General features: G+C 34.8%; 2 protein-coding genes across 2 annotated transcripts; both read left to right on the top strand.

Moving 5' to 3' along the window:
* The first annotated feature begins 387 nt into the window (after positions 1–387).
* LOC133290553 (zinc finger CCCH domain-containing protein 38-like) lies at positions 388–5942 on the top strand. The gene is made up of 5 exons (XM_061488651.1): positions 388–507; positions 716–965; positions 2526–3601; positions 3788–4803; positions 5595–5942. The coding sequence occupies exons 1-5, from the start codon at positions 438–440 to the stop codon at positions 5622–5624; spliced, it is 2442 nt and encodes an 813-aa protein (XP_061344635.1). The 5' UTR covers positions 388–437; the 3' UTR covers positions 5625–5942.
* Positions 5943–10795: 4853 nt separating this feature from the next.
* On the top strand, positions 10796–11815 carry LOC133289818 (uncharacterized). Its single transcript, XM_061487823.1, has one exon. It carries the CDS (start codon positions 10796–10798, stop codon positions 11813–11815), a length of 1020 nt encoding a protein of 339 aa, XP_061343807.1.
* Positions 11816–23080: the final 11265 nt, after the last annotated feature.

The following is a 23080-nucleotide window of genomic DNA, read 5'->3' as shown; positions in this document are numbered from 1 at the left end:
GCAGAACAATTAGACAACCCTTTTGAGTTTAGGTTATTTCATTTCTCTTTTTACCTCATTGTCTTCTATTAGGAGGATTCCTGATCCTCCCTCCTTTTCTATGTTCTTATTCTCTGTTACTTAAATCCTTTTTTTGTTTAATAATGGTCATTTATATCTGTGACTTGAGAGTGGTTGATGCAGATTTTAACCAGGGTCAATTCTTGAAGCTTCAGAGTTTTGCTGGAACTACTTGCATTGATATTTTTGTTTACAATACAAGTCTGTCTTTCATTTGATAACTTTCTGTTGTTTCTATTTCTAGCATGCCATATTCCTTTAATGAAGAAGAATATTAGAAGAATGAGGATAGATTTCAGGTTTCTGATTTTTTTTTGTTTCTAATTCAGAGCACTCTGCATTAGTCAAAGTGAAGCTTTAAGGCTTTGGGGAGTGAAATGAGTGGAAGTGGCAGAAAGCACTATTCAAAGTGGGATTCAAGAGATGAACCTCAATTTGCACCTGATCGTAAGGCCTGTTTGTTTGTGCTTTTTTTTAATAAAAATGCCTCTAATTTTTTTTAAAATAATTATGTAAGTTTTTCAGAAAAAAAATAAATCAGTTTTAGTGTTTTTTTATGAGCTGGATAGAGTTCCTAATGAGAAAAAAAAAGCGCTTTTATGAAAGCTTATCTAAATGCACCCTAAGCAATTGCAGTCTGGGTGGTCCTCTACAGGTTTTCCTAGTAACAATAGTTCAAAGTGCTCCTATTTGGAAAGAAATGATAAGTTAAAACCAAGAATGGGATTTTCATGGAAGGAACCTTTCTCTGGAGGCAGAGGTTCAAATAAGGATGATATTACGAATAAAGACTACGGAGATTTGGATGCAACAATTGCATGGGACACCGATGGAAGTTATGACATGAAAATGTCTCCGGGGTTTGAGGAATGGAAAAATAAGAAGCATAGTCAATCCCCAGTCAGGTTTGTTTTTCTACTCACATCTAAGCTGACCCTATTTTTTTGAAATTAATGGAAACTTAAGTTTAAATGATGGTTTTATGAGAAAAAATTTAATAAATAAACCTGATCATGTATTTTATATGTACTAGTGTTCATGATGCTCATGAGAACGCTTTGACACCTCTGAGTACTCGGTAGTGCTGTTGGGAATCTAAATTTATCACTTCTTAGATTTCATGATATACATTGTAAAAATAGGAAAAAATAACTCTCATATCATATAAGATAGCTTCCCTCATGTTGTAGACACAAAATACGTGGGGGTCACTTTTTTTTTTGAAAAAAAAAAAAAGCCTCAAGGCACATCTTTTGATAAGTGTGTAGGAGGTATGTTTTTTCTCATGTAACATGAGAAAAACATACCTCTTAAACATATCATAGTTACATTTTTCCATTGAAAATGCTATTTAGTATGAAATGAAATTTCATGAATTGGATGCTGACCAATCAGGTGAGCAATGACCATACATGGGTGAGCGACGTACCTGTCTTACTCGACGAAAGACAGGCACTTCTATTCTTTTGTGAGAATTGTGTGTTGTTTCACAAATATTGTTATGACTTACATTTTTTTTTTTTAGTATTCAGATTACGACTTACATTTGATATAGGACTTGGAGGAATATTCCCCAAGGAATATACAAGACCAGGGTAGTTAGTAATTGTTGTATAAGTTCAGTTAGATGGTTTGGTTAGGTAGTTAGTTGGTTAGAGGATTGTATGAGAAGTCTAGAAAGCTGCATATAAGGGAGACACACTCCATTGATAGATATCTTTGGACAGAATTTGATTTGACCTAGGCAGAGAGTGCTCAGTTGAAGGGAAGTGCTCTTTGTGAAGAAATTTCATCTCTTGTATGTTTTTTTGCTTTTCATCAATAAAATTAATTCTTTCCTATCCTTTTCTCAGTTATCTCCACTCCATTACTACACATTCAGCCTTCTAGAAATCTAGAGCCGTAACAAATATTTTCATGCTTATGTACATACATACAATCATGAACACTAGATCTTGCATGAACAGTCTAAGATTAAATGATCAAGTTATCTGACTTTTTTAAATTTTTTAGATGATCAGGTGATAATTATGTGAAGTTTAAGTAATTATTCATCTTGACCGTTATATAACATCGAATATAGTCCTATATTAAAAATTTTAGATTATGGAGAAAAGTTTAGAAGCTGAAGGTTTTTAGGTCCTTAGAAATAGATGCACATCTAAGGAACTTTTCCAATTTTACTTATTAAGATGTATCCATGTCATGTTCCATCCTTTTGTTCAGATTGTGCTTGTTTCTTTATGGGTGCCTATTTTCTTTAATTTCAAAGTCATCTTAGTACTTTTTGATTGCTTCATATTTTATAATTTATATCCTTAACAGAGAGGTAGTCATTAAGTTCAAATTATATTATCCTTCCTTCGAAGAAATTTGAGATCTTTGACATGGCTATGTGTGCGTAATTTCCAGATGCAGTTGGTTTTTTTAATTGTCTGCCTTTAACTGGATAATTCTATGTCCAGGAGTAGTCGGAGCAGGAGCCAAAGCCGAAGCCCTCCACGTGGTTTTAGGTGGGATTCAGGAGTCACCAACAGAAATAGAACGAGGGCTGGAGGATTGACACAACCATGTAGAGATTTTGCTGCGGGGAAATGCAGAAGAGGCAGCCATTGCCATTTCCTTCACCATGATAATCAAAACTATGAGGATAGCTGGGCAAATAGAAACAGGCAAGATGGAGGTCCCAGATATTCTGCTCTCCATGAGAGTGGGGACTATTCTCTTATTAGTGGAAGATCTAATGAAGCTTGTATTTATTTTGCAAAAGGAAGGTGTAGAATGGGAGCATCATGCAAGTATGTGCATCATGATAATTCTGATGGGTTCGGTGAAGTTTCTGTGCATGAATCAACTAGAGAAAGGGAAATTGATAGAAGGAGCACAGAGAATTCTTTCGAGCAGGGTAGTCGGCATGGTCCGAGCCACAGTGGTGATACTCCTTGCAAATTTTTTGCTTTTGGGAATTGCCGTAATGGTAAAAATTGTAGGTTTTCTCATGATAAACAAGCCCATAGGAGCCCTAATAGAAGATTAAAGGATGATAGGTCAAGGAGTAATAAAGGTGGAGATCTGGCATTGAATAGACCAAAATTGAGTGATTCAATTAGTCCTAATGGAAGGCTAAGAGATGATAGATGGGGTTCAGATGACAGTTTGGCTGATGTAGATAAAGTTTGGGACGGTCCAAAGCAGAATGATTTATTTGCTGTATCTGATAGAGCAAAGCTGTCCGAGGACAAAAAAGATGGAATTATGGCCGCCTCAGAACCTGGATTCACTGCTTGGCCAATCAGTGTTGGATTGGACCGTAGCTTAGATAAGAAGAGAGTGCATGGTGAATCACCATTTTCAAGTGATAAGAAGGAAGCCAACTGTTGGACAGTTGAAAATGCTAGTGCCAACATTCACATTTCCCGGTCAGTAGGTGCAGACATTTGGCCTGGTGATGAAAAAATGTCTCCCGATTGGAATTATGGTGTGGGATCTTCCAGCCATACTGAAGAAGAGCATGGGCAGAATAAGCAACAAGTTGCTCCAGGTAATTACATGATTGATGTTCCTCTGACTATACATCCTTTGTCCATTGAACAACCATTTAATCTGCGACTGCAAAACCAAATTTTCTAAGTGGATGGTGTTATTGCATTGACATTTGATAATAAGAATGACATAAACAAATCTGCTGATTAACACATAAGCCTAAACTTTTCTACTGTTCTGCCAGGACAAGGATTTAATCAGAATGTAAATGCTTCGTATTCTTCAAACTATCATGCAGTTGGACAAAGTCAACTGCCAGTTTCCATCGTTCCTCTGAGAGTAGGAATTGTTGAAGGTTTGCAGAACCAGGAATTCTCTGAGAAAAAGTACGTCGAGCCAAATATCATGGATGCAAGCCTATCACAAGTTGGTTCAAGAAATCCTCCAACTCAGAAGATGGCGAGCAAAGAACAAGTTGCTCAATTTACCAGCCTATCAGCCTCTCTGACGCATATCCTTGGGACGGGTCAGCAGCTCCCACAACTTTGTGCTACTTTAAATTCTCATGATGCAAAGGATACTCCCTTCCTAGGCAAAACTGAAGGGTCTGCTAAGCCTGTTTCCATAACATCCATCAAGCCAGATCCTGCTGTTCGATTCCAAAAGCAGTATGATCCAATGTGCGACAGTCTTGAGCCTAAGAATGCTAATACAAGTGGGGTCCCCCCATCCTTTTCTCCAATTAATAAAAATCCAAAAGATGTAGTAGAAATTCCATCACTGTTATCTAAGCCAGGACAACATTTTGATGATTCTTGCAAGACTTCCTTTTCAGAAGAACAACTTGCCAAGAATGAACATTTAATTCAGTTGCAGCAAGGTGAAAGAATTGAGGTTCATAAGGAGAACAATGAAGTGGTAGCTGAACAAAAGCAAAGTTTTCCATGTGAAAATAAAATCACAAAAGAGAATGGCCCTTTGGAAAACATGGACCTAAATGGTGGACCTGATGAGGCCAAGAAAATAAAGGATGTGAAGGGGATTCGTGCATTTAAATTTTCATTGGTGGAGTTCGTTAAGGAGCTTCTGAAACCTGCATGGAAAGAAGGTCAAATCACCAAAGAAGATTATAAAGAAATTGTTAAGAAAGTTACTGATAAAGTAGTTAGTACAATGCAACGGGTACATATTCCTCAGACACAGGAGAAAATTGACCGCTACTTATCAATTTCCAAACCAAAACTTAACAAACTTGTACAGGTCAGTGGTGGTTTTTTTTAGATTTTCGTTATATGTATGGAGGACTCCAAATCTTGTCCTCCCTTTAACTTGGTTTTATAGATGAATGTGAATATGCATGCAGCTCAAGAAACCGTTGAATTTTCTGGAAAAGCTAATTTGGATGGTTTTAGACTTGTAGGAAAGTTGTCCAAAATTGTAGGATGACATTTTGAGCTGAGGTGTTTGTACATTTCATAGATTTTGTATATGCAACTAAATTTATCGTTAATATATTGTCTCAAAAATGAACAAAAAACCCGTTCCGGGATCCTTTTCTTAATTATTATTTTTTATTTCCTAACTTAATTATTTTGCTAATTTAACAAATAATTTCATACATTTTTATTTTTTTTAAAAAAAGAACATCTGTTTCAAATTGAAGTTTTACTTGTTTTCATACAGTAATTTTGCTCCCTTTTCATTTGGTGGTAATGGGTTTCTAGTCGAGAAACAAAATATTCGCTCATTAGGGTAAGGGATCGTATTCATAATCCTCCCCACACCCTACTTTGGTGACAGCCTTGTGCATTGGGGCATCCTTTTTGTGTAATCCATCAAATTGTTACAGCTGATCTCTAAATGATTAAGAGCTGCATCCTATCTCTTATGTCAAAGTTGTTCTATTTTACTAGTAAAGATCTATGTCAGCTTCTGAATCTTCATTTGCGTTTGAGACATTTATTTGTCAAAGTTACCTATGAAACTAATGACAATTGATTACTTTTTGGTTTTTACAGCTTGTCTTATACTTAATCTCCTTTTGATTGCAGGCATATGTGGACAAGGTTCAGAAGCCTTAGTGCAAGTATAAAAATTTGGCTATGTAATCTGTTGATTATATTTGCTCCGTTATTGTTTTCCTTGCGTATTATATTTCTGTGTCGCTACAATAAGTTGTTTTTTGTTCCCTTCAGATCAGTTGATAGTATAATCAAGTAACCTTTGCAGCTCGTGTACATATAAACTCGGAGCTGTTTGTTGTCTTAATTTTTTTTATTTTTTTTGTGGGAAAAATTTGTGGTGTCTTGTCTTATTAGACTTTAGTTTACAACCCGAATATTAGGCAGCTTTTATGGGGGATTCATTTTATTAATGTTATTTATTTGTATGTTTACCTCTTTGATGCAAGCAAGGGAAGAGATATATTTATCTTTTTAAAACAGTGGGAAAGAGACGGTTCATATGGGTTTCTGTATTCTGCTGCCGAAATTTCCCATGGTAAGGCAACTTAATTATGCAGTGTCTCATTCAAATCGGATCCTATGTACCCTTCGGATCAATTTTGTTCTTTAGAATTGGAACACTAAGATGCTTAAGCATAATGATGATTGTTTCACACTGGATGATAGAGGTGTGAACATATTTTAAGGAAGGAAAGTACTAAATAGTCGGAACTTTTTTACAGTGTTTTTGTTAGAATTAGTAACTTTTTTTGAATGGATGTCTGGTTTTATCCCTTCAACATAAGGTTTATGTGGGTTACATTGACTTGAATTAAATTGCCAACCGATTCATGAAAATGAAAAGCGGATTGATTCAGTCTTCAAACATAAGCTAAACATTCCCGAATAAGAAATTTTATTTTGTCTTGGGGAAATTTCTTAGCTTTGAGCATTTTATTGTTGGTTCTCAATAATTTAGTTGGTGATATAGCTTGTATTGTATTTTTGCATTTTTTTTTTTTTCTTTTTGGTTGTGGGGCTGCATTCAGTTTTTGCTTTTTCAGGCCAACCCACTTTGAATGAAGTAAATGGACGTACTATTCGAAACTGGAAGTGAGGACTCGTGCTATTGCTTGCGTTTGTTGCTTTCTTCTCCAATTTGATTCAGTTACTCTAGTTTATGGTTTAGCGCGTAACTGTTACCCAGAACCTCTGCGGAAAGTTTTACAATTAATTTAATACTTTGAATACCTCCTCATTACAAGCAAAAAAAATTGTAGCTCAAGTTATAAGCGCATGAAATACAATCGAGCCATATAAAAAATCACGAGTGCCTTTTTCATTATAAAATATTTAGTTTATAACAGATTGGTTATTAGCAAATATATAATTACTCTATAATGGATCTGTTACTCAAATCTATGTTACACGTTAAGCCATTTTGAGTTACAAAACTGGTAAGTGGCACATTAAATGCCTATTTGATATTATTTTGAATACTCACTTACATATATTTGAATACGAAAAATATTAAATATATATATTGTTAAATTTTTTGTTAGAACGAGTTGATATTATTAATAATTTTTAAATAATAAAATAGTTACGTAATTAAAAAAATAAAATTATTAAAACATCATGTGACACTACTTTAGTGAAAGACTTTTATATTATATCTCTCTTTATTCGACAATTTTTGTTGCTCTCAATACTAACTTTTCTCTATTGTCCCATATCATAGTCTTAGTCTATGAAGTACCGACACTTCAAAAATTCTAACGTGTCGTGTCTGACACTTTTCGACACTCACTGACACTTCCCGACACTCCAATACTCGTTGCAAAGACTCAAAAAAGATTCAAAGGTTACGTTACGTTGTATTTTGAGTTTCAACTATTAGATTCGTTAGATCACGATTATGATTTTATTGTGTTTAATATAAACATTTAGTATATATTATGTTTCTTTGCAAAATTGATGGGTATAATAAGTTTAACTTTATTTTTTTGTTAAATTATTGAATACTAAATACAATATATACTATATAAATTAAAAATGTTATATCAAAACGTGTCCTGACGTGTCGAAATTGAACTTTTTTTAGAACTAACGTGTCAGAATGTCGTGTCGTATCGTATCTCGTGTCCCGTGTCAGTGTCCGTGCATCATAGGTCTTAGTCTACCTTCTTGATCTCTTTATTCTCGTTAAATCAAGAGATAACTTATTTTACCTATCTCTTTTTCTGCCTACCTTTGTCTTTCATACTAAAATATCACTAGACCAGAATCTTAACTAACATTTATATTTCTCTTTCTTCTTGAGATTATGATATAACGGTGTTGGAAAATGGTAGGCATGAAAAATAGTAACTAAAATATCATATCCCTTAAATCAATCAGCAATCATTTTCCTTCATTGAATACGCTTAAAACTTGCAACCCCTTTGTTTTCTCACGTTCCCAAACCCCAAAACCAACCACTACATCAAATGAAGGTTAGTGAGTGGACGCAAGTCACGCAACAAAACTAGGAATTTGGACCTGTTTAGGATTATATGTCACGGGAAGGATTGAGTGCAATTCCCACCTTCATTCAGATTATCCGCTCCTTGAACTCTTGAAGTAAACGTGGAGGGCCCTCACTGTTGAGCATGTGTGCACCTCGCCACACCGAAGTGCAGATCGCAGCAATGCCCTAATTGAAACTAATGCTTTGTTTCACCAATGTTTTATTCCTTTTGGTGTGGAACACCACTAAATACCTTCTTCTTCTTCTTTTTTTAATTTTTTTGGGTTCTTTCAATACTAAATATTTTGATCAACCTTTCTACAAGTGAATCCTAGGCATTGAAGAGAGACTAAAAGTGAGATGGAGTGATCAAGAGAGGAAGAAAAGTGTTTTGACAGAATGATCAATTAGTGAAGTGATATCTGTCTTTTCGTTGTTTCTGCTGATTGTGAGTTTATGAAGGAATTAAAGAGAACATCATGATTTGATTTGAATGATATGGTTTAGATTAATTTGATTCAAAAAATTGTTTTATTTAATTCGAGTTGGTTTTAATTTTATTTTTTTGACTAATTCAAAATCGGTTTATGTTGTAACCAAAAATAAATAAAAAAATAATCGGTTTATGTTTCAAAATCAATTTATACTTTATAATCTCCAAACTAGTTTTGAATCGATTCTTTAAACTAATTTTTTTTATTCGGTTCAATTTTTAAACTGATTTATAAAATTAATTGAATTTTCAAAATTAGTTCAGAAAAATACATTTTCTTTCGCTGCGATTCAATTATTTTGCAGAACCCTAAAGAATAGCTCTTAAAAAGTTTAAAAAATCATGTGAGGCGCGTATAGCTACGCGCGCGAAAAGTTTGCTGTCTGATAGGGTTTCTTTCTAGAAATTTGCTGTTTCGATGGGGAACTTGAAGGAGATTCAGTTCGAATCGTTGAGTGTGACTAGGAAAAGTATGAAGCGCACGAAGAACGGTGATGAGATTCTGACGGAGGGACGTATGCGTGAAGTGGTGGATGAGTTCCAATCGGGAGGGAAAGGACTAGCGAAGCAGAGGTCATTTGCTGAGGTTACAGGGGTTGAAAATGGTGTTTCGGGCGAAGCATCACCCTGGCTTATGGAGGAGGATGATCCAGATCTAGATCCTCTTGATCCGAATGAGGGAACCATTTCTGAATGGGGTTTCCAAACTCTGGTTCGAGACGATGGTTTGGTGGAAATCAAGAGTAGCAGTGAGGCTCGTGCCCGCATGCGGCAGCGATGGAAGCATGCCTTGATAGTCAAGCTGTTAGGCAAGAGAATAGGGGTTGGTTTCATGAAAAGGAGATTGGAAGTGTTATGGGCCAAGGCAGGCAGCATTACAGTAGCTGACTTAGGGAATGACTTCTTCTCTGTACGGTTCTGTTGTCTGGAGGATTTGAACTTGGCTATTTCGGGTGGACCTTGGGTGATCTTGGGGCATTACCTGGAAATTAGAAGATGGGAGCCTTGTTTTGATCCAGAGAAGGCCAACATCCACAAGGTTGCTGCATGGGTGCGTCTTCCAGGTATACCACAAGAATATTGTGAGTTTCCTTTTCTCAATCATCTAGGATCTGTTATTGGAAAAGTTTTAAGAGTTGATAGGACTACTTCAACTGGTGATAGAGCTAGGTTTGCTAGAGTTTGCATAGAGATTGACCTAGCTCAACCTTTGAGAGGGATGTATGTCTTAGATGGCTGTTTTAAAAGAATTGAGTATGAAGGTTTATACCTTATCTGTGTGAAGTGTGGGAGGTATGGGCATAATGCTGAAATCTGCCCAGAAGCTGCCAAACAAACTCCTATGGATAAGTCTTGTGAGAATCCTGTGCAGTCAGGGGTGAAGGCTGATGTTCAGAAGGTAGGAGAATGGATGGTAGTCCAGAGAAGGAAGAAGGGTGGACTAGCTGCTTCTAAAGACGATTCCAAGGGTTCCAGAATGTTTGGGGAAGACATCTCCAACTCGAAGATAGTGGGGGTTAAGGCTGATGGCAGTAGTGGGAGTGGGTTTCAAAAAAAGGTAGTTGAGATGGATTCTGGTGTAGTCTTTCCCAATCCTTTGGTGAACAAGGTGGAAGTGGGTGTGCAGGATGGAGGAATTGGAGTGAAGGGTAATCTGAAGAAAGCTGCTGGCAAGAAGTCAGAGGAGAAGAATGATAATTCATTGGTTAACAAGGAAAATTCATCCTCGGTTCATAATCCTCCAGTTGATGAGGGGGAAATGAAATTCACAGCAAAGGCTTCAAACTCTAATAGAAAGAATTCAGGAGTGAAACAAGGGAATTTTATCTCTAAGAGGAACTCTGCTAAGGTCATGTCAGCTAAAGGGAAAGGAGTGCAGATCCCTACCCCTTCCATTCTGACTGCTGCTAGCAGTGAGCCTTCACAAGACCTCTTTCAGCAGGCTCCCTTAGCTAAAGTGGAGCAGCTAAAAGGTAAATTTTGGGGTGATTTAGCGATGGAGGCTGAGACCACTGACTTAGAAACTCAATTGGAAAATGTTGGTATCAATCAACAGGTGGTCAATCTGAGCAATTGGAGCAATGTGATTTGTTCTGATCAATATGACATAGTCGTGGGGGAATCTGATAAGGGAGTTGAATGTCATACCACCATGGAGATGGACCAGCTTCTCAGGTCAGATCTGTCTAATACCTTGCATGGTTCAGATGGCTTAATTTGTGAAGGAGGAGATGTTGTTATTCAGGAGGCTGTGAGTTGCAAGAACTCTGTAATCTTGCAACAACCTCAGATTTATTTATGAATGTGATGTCCTGGAACTGCAGGGGTGCTGCTACGAAGCAATTCAAGAGCACTTTCAGTAGGTTTCGAAGAAAGTTTGGAGTGGGTGTGGCTGCTATTTTAGAGCCAAGAGTTAGTGGAGATAAAGCTTTGAATATTATTCGAAGTTTAGGTTTTAATAATTTCATCATAGCTGATGCTCATGGTTACTCTGGTGGCATTTGGGTGGTTTGGGATCCGGTTGATGTAAATATTACTCTTATCAATAAACAGGATCAATTCATTCATGTTTGGGTTGAATTTCCTAGAAAAGATGGTTTCTTTTGGACAACAGTGTATGCCAGTCCCCAAGAGGAAAACAAAAGGCTGTTGTGGGAAGACTTGAAGCACATTGGTAGGACCATGAATGAACCTTGGCTGTTGTCAGGTGATCTCAATGAAATTTGTTCTATTTCTGAGAAAAAAGGAGGCTGCCCAGCTGACATTAATAAATGCAGGATGTTTAGTGATGTCCTGGATGCTTGTGGGGTTTTGGATTTGGGAGGTAGTGGAAGTAGATTTACTTGGAAAGGCCCTAAATACAGTCATCTGGATAGAGTTTTTAAAAGGCTTGACAGAGCAATGGCAAATGATTTGTGGAGGAATTGTTTTGAAGAAGCAGATGTTTTGAACCTTTCCAGAATTTTTTCTGACCACTACCCTGTATTGGTTAGATTGGAGAAAGGTGATTCTTGTTGGAGGGAGAGACCATTTAGATTTATGGCTATATGGCAGAATGATCCAAGGTTCAGTGTTTTTTTTAAATCCAATTGGGACACTAGCTCTGAGTTGCTGAGTAGTTTGAAGTCTTTTACCCTTGCTGTTAAAGACTGGAATAAGTCTGTTTTTGGGTTCATTTTGTTCAGGAAAAATAGGGTTTTGGCTCGGTTGGATGGTATTCAAAAACATATGTGCTTGCATAACAGTTGGCATCTGGAGGATTTGGAAACTAAGCTACTAAGAGAATTATCTGAAATTCTTGACTTAGAAGAACAAATATGGTATTAGAAGTCAAGAGGGGAATGGATTAAGGGTGGAGATAGAAATACCAGATTCTATCACACTAGGACCCTGATTCGAAGGAAGAGAAACAGAATTTTGAAACTTCAGAATAATGGGAGTGGATGGGTTACTGGAGAGGAAAATTTAATTGAGTTAGCCAGAAATTTCTTCTATAATCTTTTCAAAGAGGATATGCCTATTGCTGAATGGAACCAAACTGGTTTTTCCTGGCCAGTGCTCAGTAAGGAGGATAAGGATCTTTTGTCTTTGGATATATCCTTTGAGGAAGTTAGGAAGGCTTTTTTCAAATGCCTCCTCTGAAGGCTCCAGGACCGGATGGGTTCCCTGCCTTATTTTATCACAAGAACTGGGATTTGATCAAAGATCAAGTGTTCAAGAGCATGAAGTGCTATCTCAAGAATCCGGATCAGATTAAGGAAATTAATCATACACTCCTTGCACTGATTCCTAAAATAGAGAGGCCCTGTTTTATGAGGCAATTTAGGCCTATTGCTCTATGCAACACTGTTTATAAGGGTCTTAGCAAAATCCTGGTTAATAAGATTAAGCCTTTTATAGGTAATCTTATATCTCCTAATCAAGTTAGTTTCATTCCTAGGAGGAATATCCAGGATAATATTATTATTGTCCAAGAGCTCATTCACTCCATGCATAGGATGACAGGGAAGAAGTGTTTTTTTTCAATCAAGATTGACTTAGAGAAGGCATATGACAAACTTAATTGGGGATTTATTAGATCAGTTCTTGAAGAAATTCAACTTCCTAGTGACTTGATTGCTGCTGTCATGGGCTGTGTTACCACACCCTTTATTGAAGTTTTATGGAATGGTTCTAAAACTCCTGGATTTCAGCCTCAAAGGGGAATAAGGCAAGGAGATCCCCTATCTTCTTACTTGTTCGTTCTCTGCATGGAAAAGCTTACTCATCTGATTATGGATGAAGTGGGAAAGAAAAACTGGAAACCTATTAAAGCTGGCAGATCAGGGCCTCAAATCTCCCACTTGATGTTTGCTGATGACATCATCTTCTTTGCTGAAGCTTCTCTGAGTCAGTTTGCTTGTATTTCGGACTGTTTGCTTAAGTTTTCCAGCATGTCAGGCCAAAGTGTAAGTATGGAGAAATCTTGTATTTATTTCTCTAGGAATACTTCTCTGGAGATTAGTAGTTCTATTGCAGATATCAGTGGATTCAAGGTAGTCAAGAGCATTGGCTGTTATCTGGGAGCTCTAATGAGGCATGGGAGGGCTAGTAGGAAGCATTATGCCAATATCATATCTAGAGTTCAAAATAGACTTCAAGGGTGGAAAGCCAAATGTCTGTCTTTGGCTGGGAGAATCACTTTAGCCAAGAGTGTCATCTCAACAATCCCAACTTATCATATGCAAAATAATACCCTGCCGATTCACATCTGCCAGGAGATTGAGAAATTGCAATGCAAGTTCATTTGGGGAGACTTAGATGAAAAAAGAAGAGCCCATTATGTTGCTTGGGATCAGCTTTGTAAGCCTAAAGAATATGGGGGTCTTGGAATTATTAAACTTAGATTCCAAAATGAAGCTTTCATGCAAAAGATTTCTTGGATGCTGATTAATGATCAAGACAGTTTGTGGACTAAAGTATTACTTGGCAAATATGGCAGAAAACAAGATCCCAAGAGAGGTTTCATAGTTAAACCAAGTGACTCTCCTTTATGGAAGAGCATCTGTTCTGTAAGAACTAAACTAGATCCTCATCTGGTTTGGGAAGTTGGTAATGGAATCACTACACTATTTTGGATTGATTGTTGGAGTGGAGGAAACATTAGTCTCTTTGATTTGGCATGTGTTAAACCCCCTAGTTCTGATCTGGATCTTAGGATTTGTGACCTTGTTGAGAATGAAATAGGTGGCTGGAAGTTGGATTATTTGAAGAAATATCTTGATGATAGCACTATTGGGAAGTTGCGAGGAATTCTGCCTCCTTCCCCTTCTGGGCCGAATGACAGACTTTGTTGGACCAGAAATAGTTCATCTAGGTCTATGGTTCGTAATGCATATTGCCAGCTGACAGATCCTATTGTGGGGAAGGACAAACTATGGTCTATGATTTGGAAATGGAAAGGGCCATACAGAATTGCAACCTGCTTATGGCTTGCTTGCTTGAATAAACTTCCTGTGAGAAGTATTACTGGTCTATGGAGTGGTGGTGTGACTTACTCTCCCAGTTGCTATGACAATCATGAGACAATTATGCATGTTCTTAGGGACTGCAATAGAGCAAAGTTTGTGTGGGAGTGCTGGTTTGGAGGTGTAATTCCAGACAGTTTCATGACAGCTGTTGGTCTAGACTGGTTTCGGGCCAATATCTGTAAGTCCTTCTCATCTAGATTTTGGCATTCATGGTATGAAATTTTCTTTGTCACTTGTTGGCTCTTATGGCGATGGAGAAATCTATTGGTTCATGATGATACTTTTTCTTGGCCTGAAGATCTAATGAGCAAGATTCTAATCTTTCTAAAAGATATCAAAAAGAGCTGTAGCAGTGAACCCTTTTTCTCAGGCACAGAAGGAACCTATTTCTTTTATTGGATGTGTCAATAGTATGCAGAAGGAAGCTGTCAAAATTTTAGTTGATGGAGCTGTTTCATTGAATACCAAAACAGGAGCTTGTGGAGGATTCCTATGTAATTCAAAGGGTGAGTGGATTTCTGGTTTCTCTCTCAATATTGGTATATGTACCAGCCTTGAAGCTGAGTTACGGGGAATATGGCAGGGTCTTCAACTTGCCGTGGGTTTGAAAATCCAGGAGGTTTGGGTTGGTTGTGATAGCCAGGAAGCTTTATTAAGTATCAATTCATCTTCTGAATCAGATGGCAATTCCTTGTTAGTTAGGAAAATTAGGAACTCTTTACAGGCCTTAGAGTATGCTTCCTTTGAGTATATTCCTAGAAAAAATAACTCTTGTGCTGATGGCTTAGCCATTTTAGGTTTGAAAGGTAGGGGTGGTGAGCTGAATGTATATTCCTCTCCCCCTGCAAGTGTTTTTCCATTCTGGAATGACTTTTGTAATTTCTTGCTGATGGAGCATGTTTCTTTTGACATGCATCAGCTTTCAATTTAATTCATCTGGGCTAGGCCCTCCATTTTTACCAAAAAAAAAAAAAAAAAAAGAATAGCTCTTCACCTCAAGGGAGAGATTGATACAGGAGCAACATTGGAGGGGAGGCAAGATTTATAGGATCCCATGATAAAATGATTGGATTGGTTGGTTTGGTAAATCTTAAGGTAGAGACGAATATTTTTAGAGGTTGAGAAGTATTCATAAAAATAGATTTGTCAAAAAGAGAGATTGGATTTGTCATATATATATATATATATATATATATATATATATATATGGAAACGAGGGTCTGTGATTGGAGTGCTAAGTGGACTTTTTTGAATGTCAGATGAGCGTATGTGTATCCCAATTTAGCCCTAATCACAGATATTTTTAACGAGCTAGATACAAATTTTTATACTGCAGTTGAAGTTTGCCTACATGATGAAACTTGTAAAGTAAACCATACCTCACGATTTGCTATAAAACCTTGTATTTTTGTAAAAGAATTTAATAAATTAAAAATATGTGATTGTAAATTCCTGTTTCATTAAAGATTAGCTTTACTCTGTATCAATTTGCATAATTTACAACATGAATTTATATTTGAATCTAAATCTATGCAATGATTAATGCCATGATAGTTCTGTAATGATTAATAGTTGGGTTAGATGAATTGAGAAAAAAATTTATACCTTTTTATGATGCTGAAGCACCATTGAAAAGAGAGAGAGAGAAAATGAAGAAAAAAGAGAGTAAGAGCAGTGGGAGAGAAAATAAATAAAAGAATATATTTTATATCGTAAATCTTCACCATCGGATGATATTGTAATCCAATAATACTGAAAGGGGTAGACAAAAATAAATAAAATAAAAGTAAAATATCATATTCCATTATCGAGAAGGATAAAATTAGATCTTGACCTCCTCAAAATGACAATAGATTCGAATTTTGAGATTTGCAACTAATGAGAATCATAAAAAAATTCAAATTGAAAAATGAATTAGTCGTATCGTTTAAGGTTTTGGACATTGATTGGTATCTTAAAAAATAAATATGCGTTGATTAAAAATATATCGAGGTCTGTGCGTGTCTTTTTTTCTCAAAAAATAAATTTTTAAGAAAACATTCGTTTTGCTTTAACAATGAATTTTTATTAATTTCTTTGAATTAATTTAAATATATTTGACAAGTGCATCTACATGAAAGTAAGTGAGAGTAGATGTATATTCTTACTACTTTATGTAGATAACATTTTATTTTTTAGTAAGATGATGATTTACTGAATGAAATAAATGCTTTTTATCTAAAAAACTTTTATAGGAAATATCTTGAAGTAGCTTTCTTTGTATATATGAGAACTTTAAATTCTTTTGATTCCCTTGATTAGTGGGAGTTGTACTCGAGTTTTTCTTTTAAGTTTTTTAAATTCTTTTAATTCCCTTAATCAGTGGGGTTATATTCAGTTTGCTTTTTTGGTCATGCAAACTGATGATATTTTGTGACTTTTGTTAATTTTAATAATTGATAATTATCATTATTGTTATTTCTTCTGTCGACTGAGAAATATATGTATGAATAGTATCTTTAAGCATGTTGCGAGCTTAAATGATTGGATGTCACAAATTTTTGAGATCTCATATTGTATTGTGACATGTTGGTTTATTTAAACTAAGCAATTTCATGTTGTTTGGAAATTGCCTTCATTCAATTTCATGTTGTTAAGAAAGTGTATTGAAAAGGCAATTTCATGTTGTTTAGAAATTGTGGGAAGGCAATTTCATGTTGTTGAGAAACTGCATTATGGAGTGTAATACTGTAATTTCATGTTGATTGGAAATTACACTAATATAATTTCATGTTTTTGAGAAATTACATTGAGGACTGATAAGAATTAGTGTGTTACATAGTTGATCACATTATGGCACTAATTCTTACTACACTACTAGGCCTTGATTCATGAAGATGTAATACTCATTGTATGTGAGTATGGAAGGTCATATACTACGATATTCCCGGTATATTGATCGCCATGTTCCTATGATGGGATTATGTTGGATTGAATTACGTTGAGATGCTGGTATTGGAATTGGAATATTGTTTTTCAAAATCGTGGCCACGTAAAATGATTTTTTAGTTATTAACTCGATAGAGTCGTTTTCAAAATAAAATGATTTTTAAAATAATATTAAATTAATTAATATAGCCCAAGTGAGAGAATGTTAGAAATTTTCCTTTATGTGGGCAATATTAATTAATTAGTTTTCTGTTTTAAAATTAATCGGGTTAATAAATATTCCAATTGTATTATTTTGATAAGCCTGTTGTGATCATGTTGTGTTGGAATTTTGGCATCTGTTGGTATTGGGCCTAGTTGGGCAACAGTGTAGCCTTTAATGTGACCCTGGTTTTCCATGATGGGTGGACCCAGTGAACACAAACTCTTTTTAGGGTATTTGGCTAGGTTCTCTCTCTAGCCTATTTATACTGGGGTTAAGTCTCATGAGTCGTCATGTTCCCATCGCTGAGGCTGTCACTTTTGGAATAGGTCATATAGAGAAAGATCCTGACATGTAGTCACCCTTTCCCCCGGCTTTGTGATAGCCTAACAAGGTACGCACAATCGTAACTTTGATTTTATATTGTTTCGATATTTTATAATCATGTACATGATCTAGGAATTATAATTCTATCACAATGAGCTCAAAATGATATCATTTTAGGATTGAAAAATTAAAAAATTAAAATGTTAAAAACTAATATAAGCCTGATATAATTTAAATTATATAAATCCCTTTTTATTAATCCAAAATGATGTCATTTTAGGCTCACGCAGATGAGTTATCTCCATTCATGGGAGATATACTAAACCCTTATTTATATGAGAAAAGTGTGTATCATTTTAAAGGACATAAAGTTGTGTCATTTTAAGTGAGAGAAAGAGATAAATCATGGAAGAGAGAGTGAGAGAAAAAAGTTTTATAGATGTGGGTCTCTCCTCTTTGTGATAGTGAAAGGATGTAAGGTATGTCAATTAAAATGACACACTTTTTACCTATATATATATATATATATATATATATATATCAACATCAACAACACCTTTATCCCAAATTAATTGGGGTCGGTGGTAGATGAACCCACATGAAAGATACAAAACGGTTGAAAAAAAGTAAAAAAAAACAATAAATAAATAAATAAATAAAAATACTCAAATAAAATAAAAAAATAAAAAAATAAAAAAAATAAAATAAAAATATATGTATATATAAATAAATAAAAGTAAAAAAGAAAGGGACAGGAAGAAGTGGGGGGAAATGAAGGGGAAAAGAACTAAAAAAGGACCATCTGGAACATAGAAATAACAGCGGGTCTAACCCTCCACCATACTTATAGCTTTTCTCCATTCCTTTCTAAGACATACTGTCCGCCAAACTATATCTCACTCTATTAAATCTTGTTTTACTACTTTCCCCCAAGTAAGCTTCGGCCTACCTCTGCCTCGTTTTGTGTTTAGCTCTTGGTAACAAACTTCTGTTCTTACAGGAGCATCCATGGATCTTCTCATCACGTGCTCAATATATATATATATATATATATTATATCAATAATTAATTCTCTTTCCTTTAATTGATTGGATATATAGCAATGAATACCGTAAGTCTTATTCGTACGGTTTTACTGCATGCATATCGTTTAATATTGGTTGTCATCCTAATGAATATTATAGTATATATCAAACAAATTAATTAAAGATCAAATACAAGGAGGACAAATGACTATCAATAATAACTTGCTAATTAATCAATCAATGAGATGTTCGATACTCTCTCTCTCTCTCTCTCTCTCTCTCTCTCTCTCTCTCTCTCCATCCTAGAAATTACATTCCAACTAATCTAGAATTGAGAATCTCATTCCAAAGGCTCTAAACCCATAGAAAATTGGTTAGGATACAACTATACAAAGATGAGCTATCCAAAGGCCATTCTTAAACCAAACAAGGATAGCTCCACTTTTCCCTTCCTTTTACCTGAAAGGGAAGTCTGAAATTCCTCACTCTAAGCAAGTCACTATGGTCCGGACTCTGAGGAGGCCATTTCAAAGAGGTGGAGTTGAAATCAATGACACCCTTTAACTCTCTTTAGTATGGTGGTGGGAAAGTGAATGCATGAGGTAGTGTCAGATCTGACCCAATCCTCCTCGTAAAGATGTTCTTCCATATATAATAACTATTCTTAAAAGTCAGAATCCTTGTGTAAGGCCATTACCCCACCCTTTTTATGCTCTTACATTAAATCCCTCTATGGTTTCTGACTGGTTCCGTTGTGGAATTGAACTATAAGTTCTATTCCTTGAATATATATTATATGTTTATGGGAAATAGTAGGAGATTTTTTTTTCTCTTGCAATGAATTAATATTATGTATTATAGATAATATATCGTTGTAATTTTAAAAGTTATATTTTTTTTTCTCTTCTCAAAGACAACTGATGTGGCAGAGAGAAAGAGAAACCAACTTTAATATTACAACTATGTACTATTGGTAGTACATAGTGTTAATTAGTTGCAGGAGAAATTTCTCGTCCTATAATATGAGAGGTTGGGAACTCTATGTTTATGCATTATATTTTAGGGGTTTCAATCCATCACGTTGCAGAAAAGAAATTTGGTCCTGAAAAAAATAAAATTATGCATTATAAGTACTACATGTTTATAATATTAAGAGCTATTTTTTTCTCCTCACAAGACTGTCGACTGATGTGTCGAAGAGAGAAAAAATAATTTTATTATTATAATTATATACTACTCATAGTACATAATTATAATCTGTAACATGACCAAATTTTTCTTTTTACAAAATAATTTTTATATTTTCCTATATTTTAAGAAATCCCTTTGATAACTTCCTAAATGATTTGTTCAATAAATTTCCTTTAATAGAAAGCAAGAATTCAACGGCAACTAGCTGGCCAGAAAGTACAGCTGTTGAGTGCTTATCTTTTTTCTTCTTTTTTTTTTCGGAAGATTGAGTGCTTATCTTTATATTTACAGATCAATATTCAATAACTTTCAGTTTCACATCTGCACGAACTTCGTTTCAGTATTGATCTTGCTCCTAAACCCTAGACCTAGACCTAGAGAGTTAGGTCTCTAATTGTGCCTGAATGGAATCAATCAAATTGTTTTGACGTGTGCGGTAGGTCCACCTTGATTATTACTTTTCAGGTTTTAATACAAAGTTTCTCAAAGTGTGAAGAGTGTAAACGCAAATTAACCCACCCACCAAAAAAGAAAAAAGAAAAAACAACAACAACAAATGAAGATCCCTTTACTCAGAGACATACTGATCATATTTTTATAGTAATCTACTGAAATTTTATTATATGATATTTAAAAAAAAAGAATTCAATCTTACAATAAACATTTATATATATATTTTTGTTTTACGTGTTATGGTTTTATGGATTTGTACTATTGTCAGATGACATAAAAATTCCTCTCTTTTTAATTTTTCTTGTCAACATGAATAATGAATGGTCTTATATATCAATAAATTACATCTTAAGATTCAAACAGTACACGTACATTCACGTGGATGGTACAATAAATGTCCTCGATGGCGCAATAATTTCCAATCAACCAGAACATTAATGCAAAAAATTGGAAAAGAAAAATAATTGAAACTAATTTACGGGTCAAGTCACTGGAGTTAAAAAAAGAAAAAGAAAAACTAGAATGAGTTTGAACTGATCTCTCATACCAAATCATATAGAATTACGTAAATATATTGTCTTGGTAATTAAATAGTATGGAGCTCGTACGTATACCCCAACCTGCAAAAAGGAAGTTAAAGGTTTATATATATTACTGTTTTTACGAAGACCTAACTCTTTTGGTTTTGGTTCTTCATATTGCTTCCACCGACTCTATCACTTGCTGACCTTTTCATTAATCTTGAGAAAATATTTCTTTCACAAGGAAAATTAATGTAGATAACTAATAATAATAATAATAATATTTAAAGAGCTATTGAGCAGAGAAAGTTAAAATGTTATACATTTGTTTTGGTACCAAGAGTCAAGTGAGATGGAGGAAGGAAACCCTAGACATCACAGAATGATTGCTTTGTGCATGCGCAAGTGTTGTAACAACATAGAAGTATAATATAGATACAGAGAAAGTCATGAGCAGGTGTTTGGTGTACTTGAGAACTCTGAAAAATATTAAAAAAATAAGAAGAAGAAATGATCACACAGCAGTGTTGTCCCACCCGTCTGATCATGATCATCATCCTCACAAGCCTGGCTGATGTAATTTGGTTTGGCATATCAAATTTGTTGCTTCTGAAGTTCTAACTTTATCTTCGAAGTATTTCACTTCATATGACTTGTATATATATATATATATATATATATATATATATATATATATATGGTACTATTACCTTCCTCTTTGTGAATCATCATAAAGACAGCATCACACAGCTCCCTTTCCACTTTCCTTGCTTCTATTTTCAAGTTTGTGCACTCTATCTTCCAACCTCTTCCATGTTCAGAAGTTTGATCAGACCCATATGCATATAAGAAATTGAGAATTGAATTCATCTACAGAAAATCTTGTCTGCTCCAAAACCTTGAATTAGTTGTAGACACCATCATCTATAACCTTAATTGAATCCATTATTGCTTCATCGGCTTTGGAGCTAGCTAGTTATATATTTGAAAGCATATTATGTCTTCAATTAATTAGTGTCTTCTTTAATTACAATGACTAATCAAGGTTACTTTATTAATATCTGCAGACCCTAGACTTTGAATCTGCATTTCGTTGAAAATTTTCCCTTTGATCGGTTTTTAAGGAGGTTGGTTACATGTTTCTTTTCTTTTGCTCGAATTTGTTCGGCAGAAAGGTTTTTCTATTAAATTAAATTAAATGACATCAACATTCAAGGTGGGTTAATGCTGGATATTAAATTAGGTTTTGTATGGTTTTTCAATTTTCCATACGTTTGATATTGTTCTCTGATAGGGAAATTTTTCTACTTTTGGAAAATATAACATCAGCTTCCTCTTTAAAAAGATTAGTCGGCTTCAAGAACACGCAACGACCTTAATTTTTCGGTGGTAAACTAATTTCTCATTAATTACAATGATCATCAATGATGTTGATATTTCTTGAAATCAATTATTCATTAGCATTAATTCAATAATATATAAGACACATGTAGGTGATGTCAAAATTAATTATGACTTTGGAATTGTCTACTTATACATCAATGAATTACCCTAATTGATCAGCCACAGATAAAGGGGTTGGATCAATTAAGGCAAAACGTACTGTGTTCTATATACCAACGATGGTACATTTATTCCACGTAATTTTTTTAGAGTAACTCAAAAAAATAACAAGAGATAGATCATTAATTAGTAAATGCACATGTAATTGAGTCTAGCAATCCTAGGGAACCAAAAAAGCTACGGACCAAATTAGACCTTTGGTTGGGTACTCTAACCGTACTTACAAATTAACTGCAGTATATCAAGTACACCCTCCCGTCTCCCAAATAAATAAATGAATAAAAATTTGATGACTCTAATTTTTTATTTTATTTTTTTCCAAATAATTAACTTGTCTAAGGATATTCAACTAAAAGACCAAAGATCTGTCTGAAAGGTTTTTTTTCCTCGGTAACGATTGTCTAAAGAATTAAGGCTTTAGACCTGTGCATATGTTCTTAATATCTTATTTGATTTATTTATTTTTTACTTAACTCAATTTTAATTATTTTTTTGAGACGAGTTGGCTCTCCCGATATTCTAACAAGTTTCAAATCTTTAAGCCAGTTATGGAACTAATTCGGAGTGTGAGATGAGAATCGACCCAAGGTCATTTCCTTTTCATTTACTCAATTCCTTTACTATCAACTGAGCTATCACCATTTGATATGTTATTTGATTTCTATAAATATTTATAGTTATATGCTCCCCAAAACGAAATAATCGTCATCCCATTTTGATTTCAAATTAGGTTATTTATTTAATTTTCAGTTTTGCGATATAAACTCAATAATGCTCTTACAAATAATTAAAAATATTTCACCATGAAATCATCTTCTCTTTTCTGTTTCTTTCTTTCTTTTTAATTCTAAAGTTACTTTGTTTTCATTAAG

Source organism: Gastrolobium bilobum, unplaced genomic scaffold (assembly GCF_033153095.1).
Source record: "Gastrolobium bilobum isolate Gb01-03AN ecotype WA unplaced genomic scaffold, APGP_CSIRO_Gbil_v1 utg4377, whole genome shotgun sequence".
NCBI lineage: Eukaryota > Viridiplantae > Streptophyta > Magnoliopsida > Fabales > Fabaceae > Gastrolobium > Gastrolobium bilobum.
This window is presented reverse-complemented; position numbering and strand designations above follow the sequence as displayed.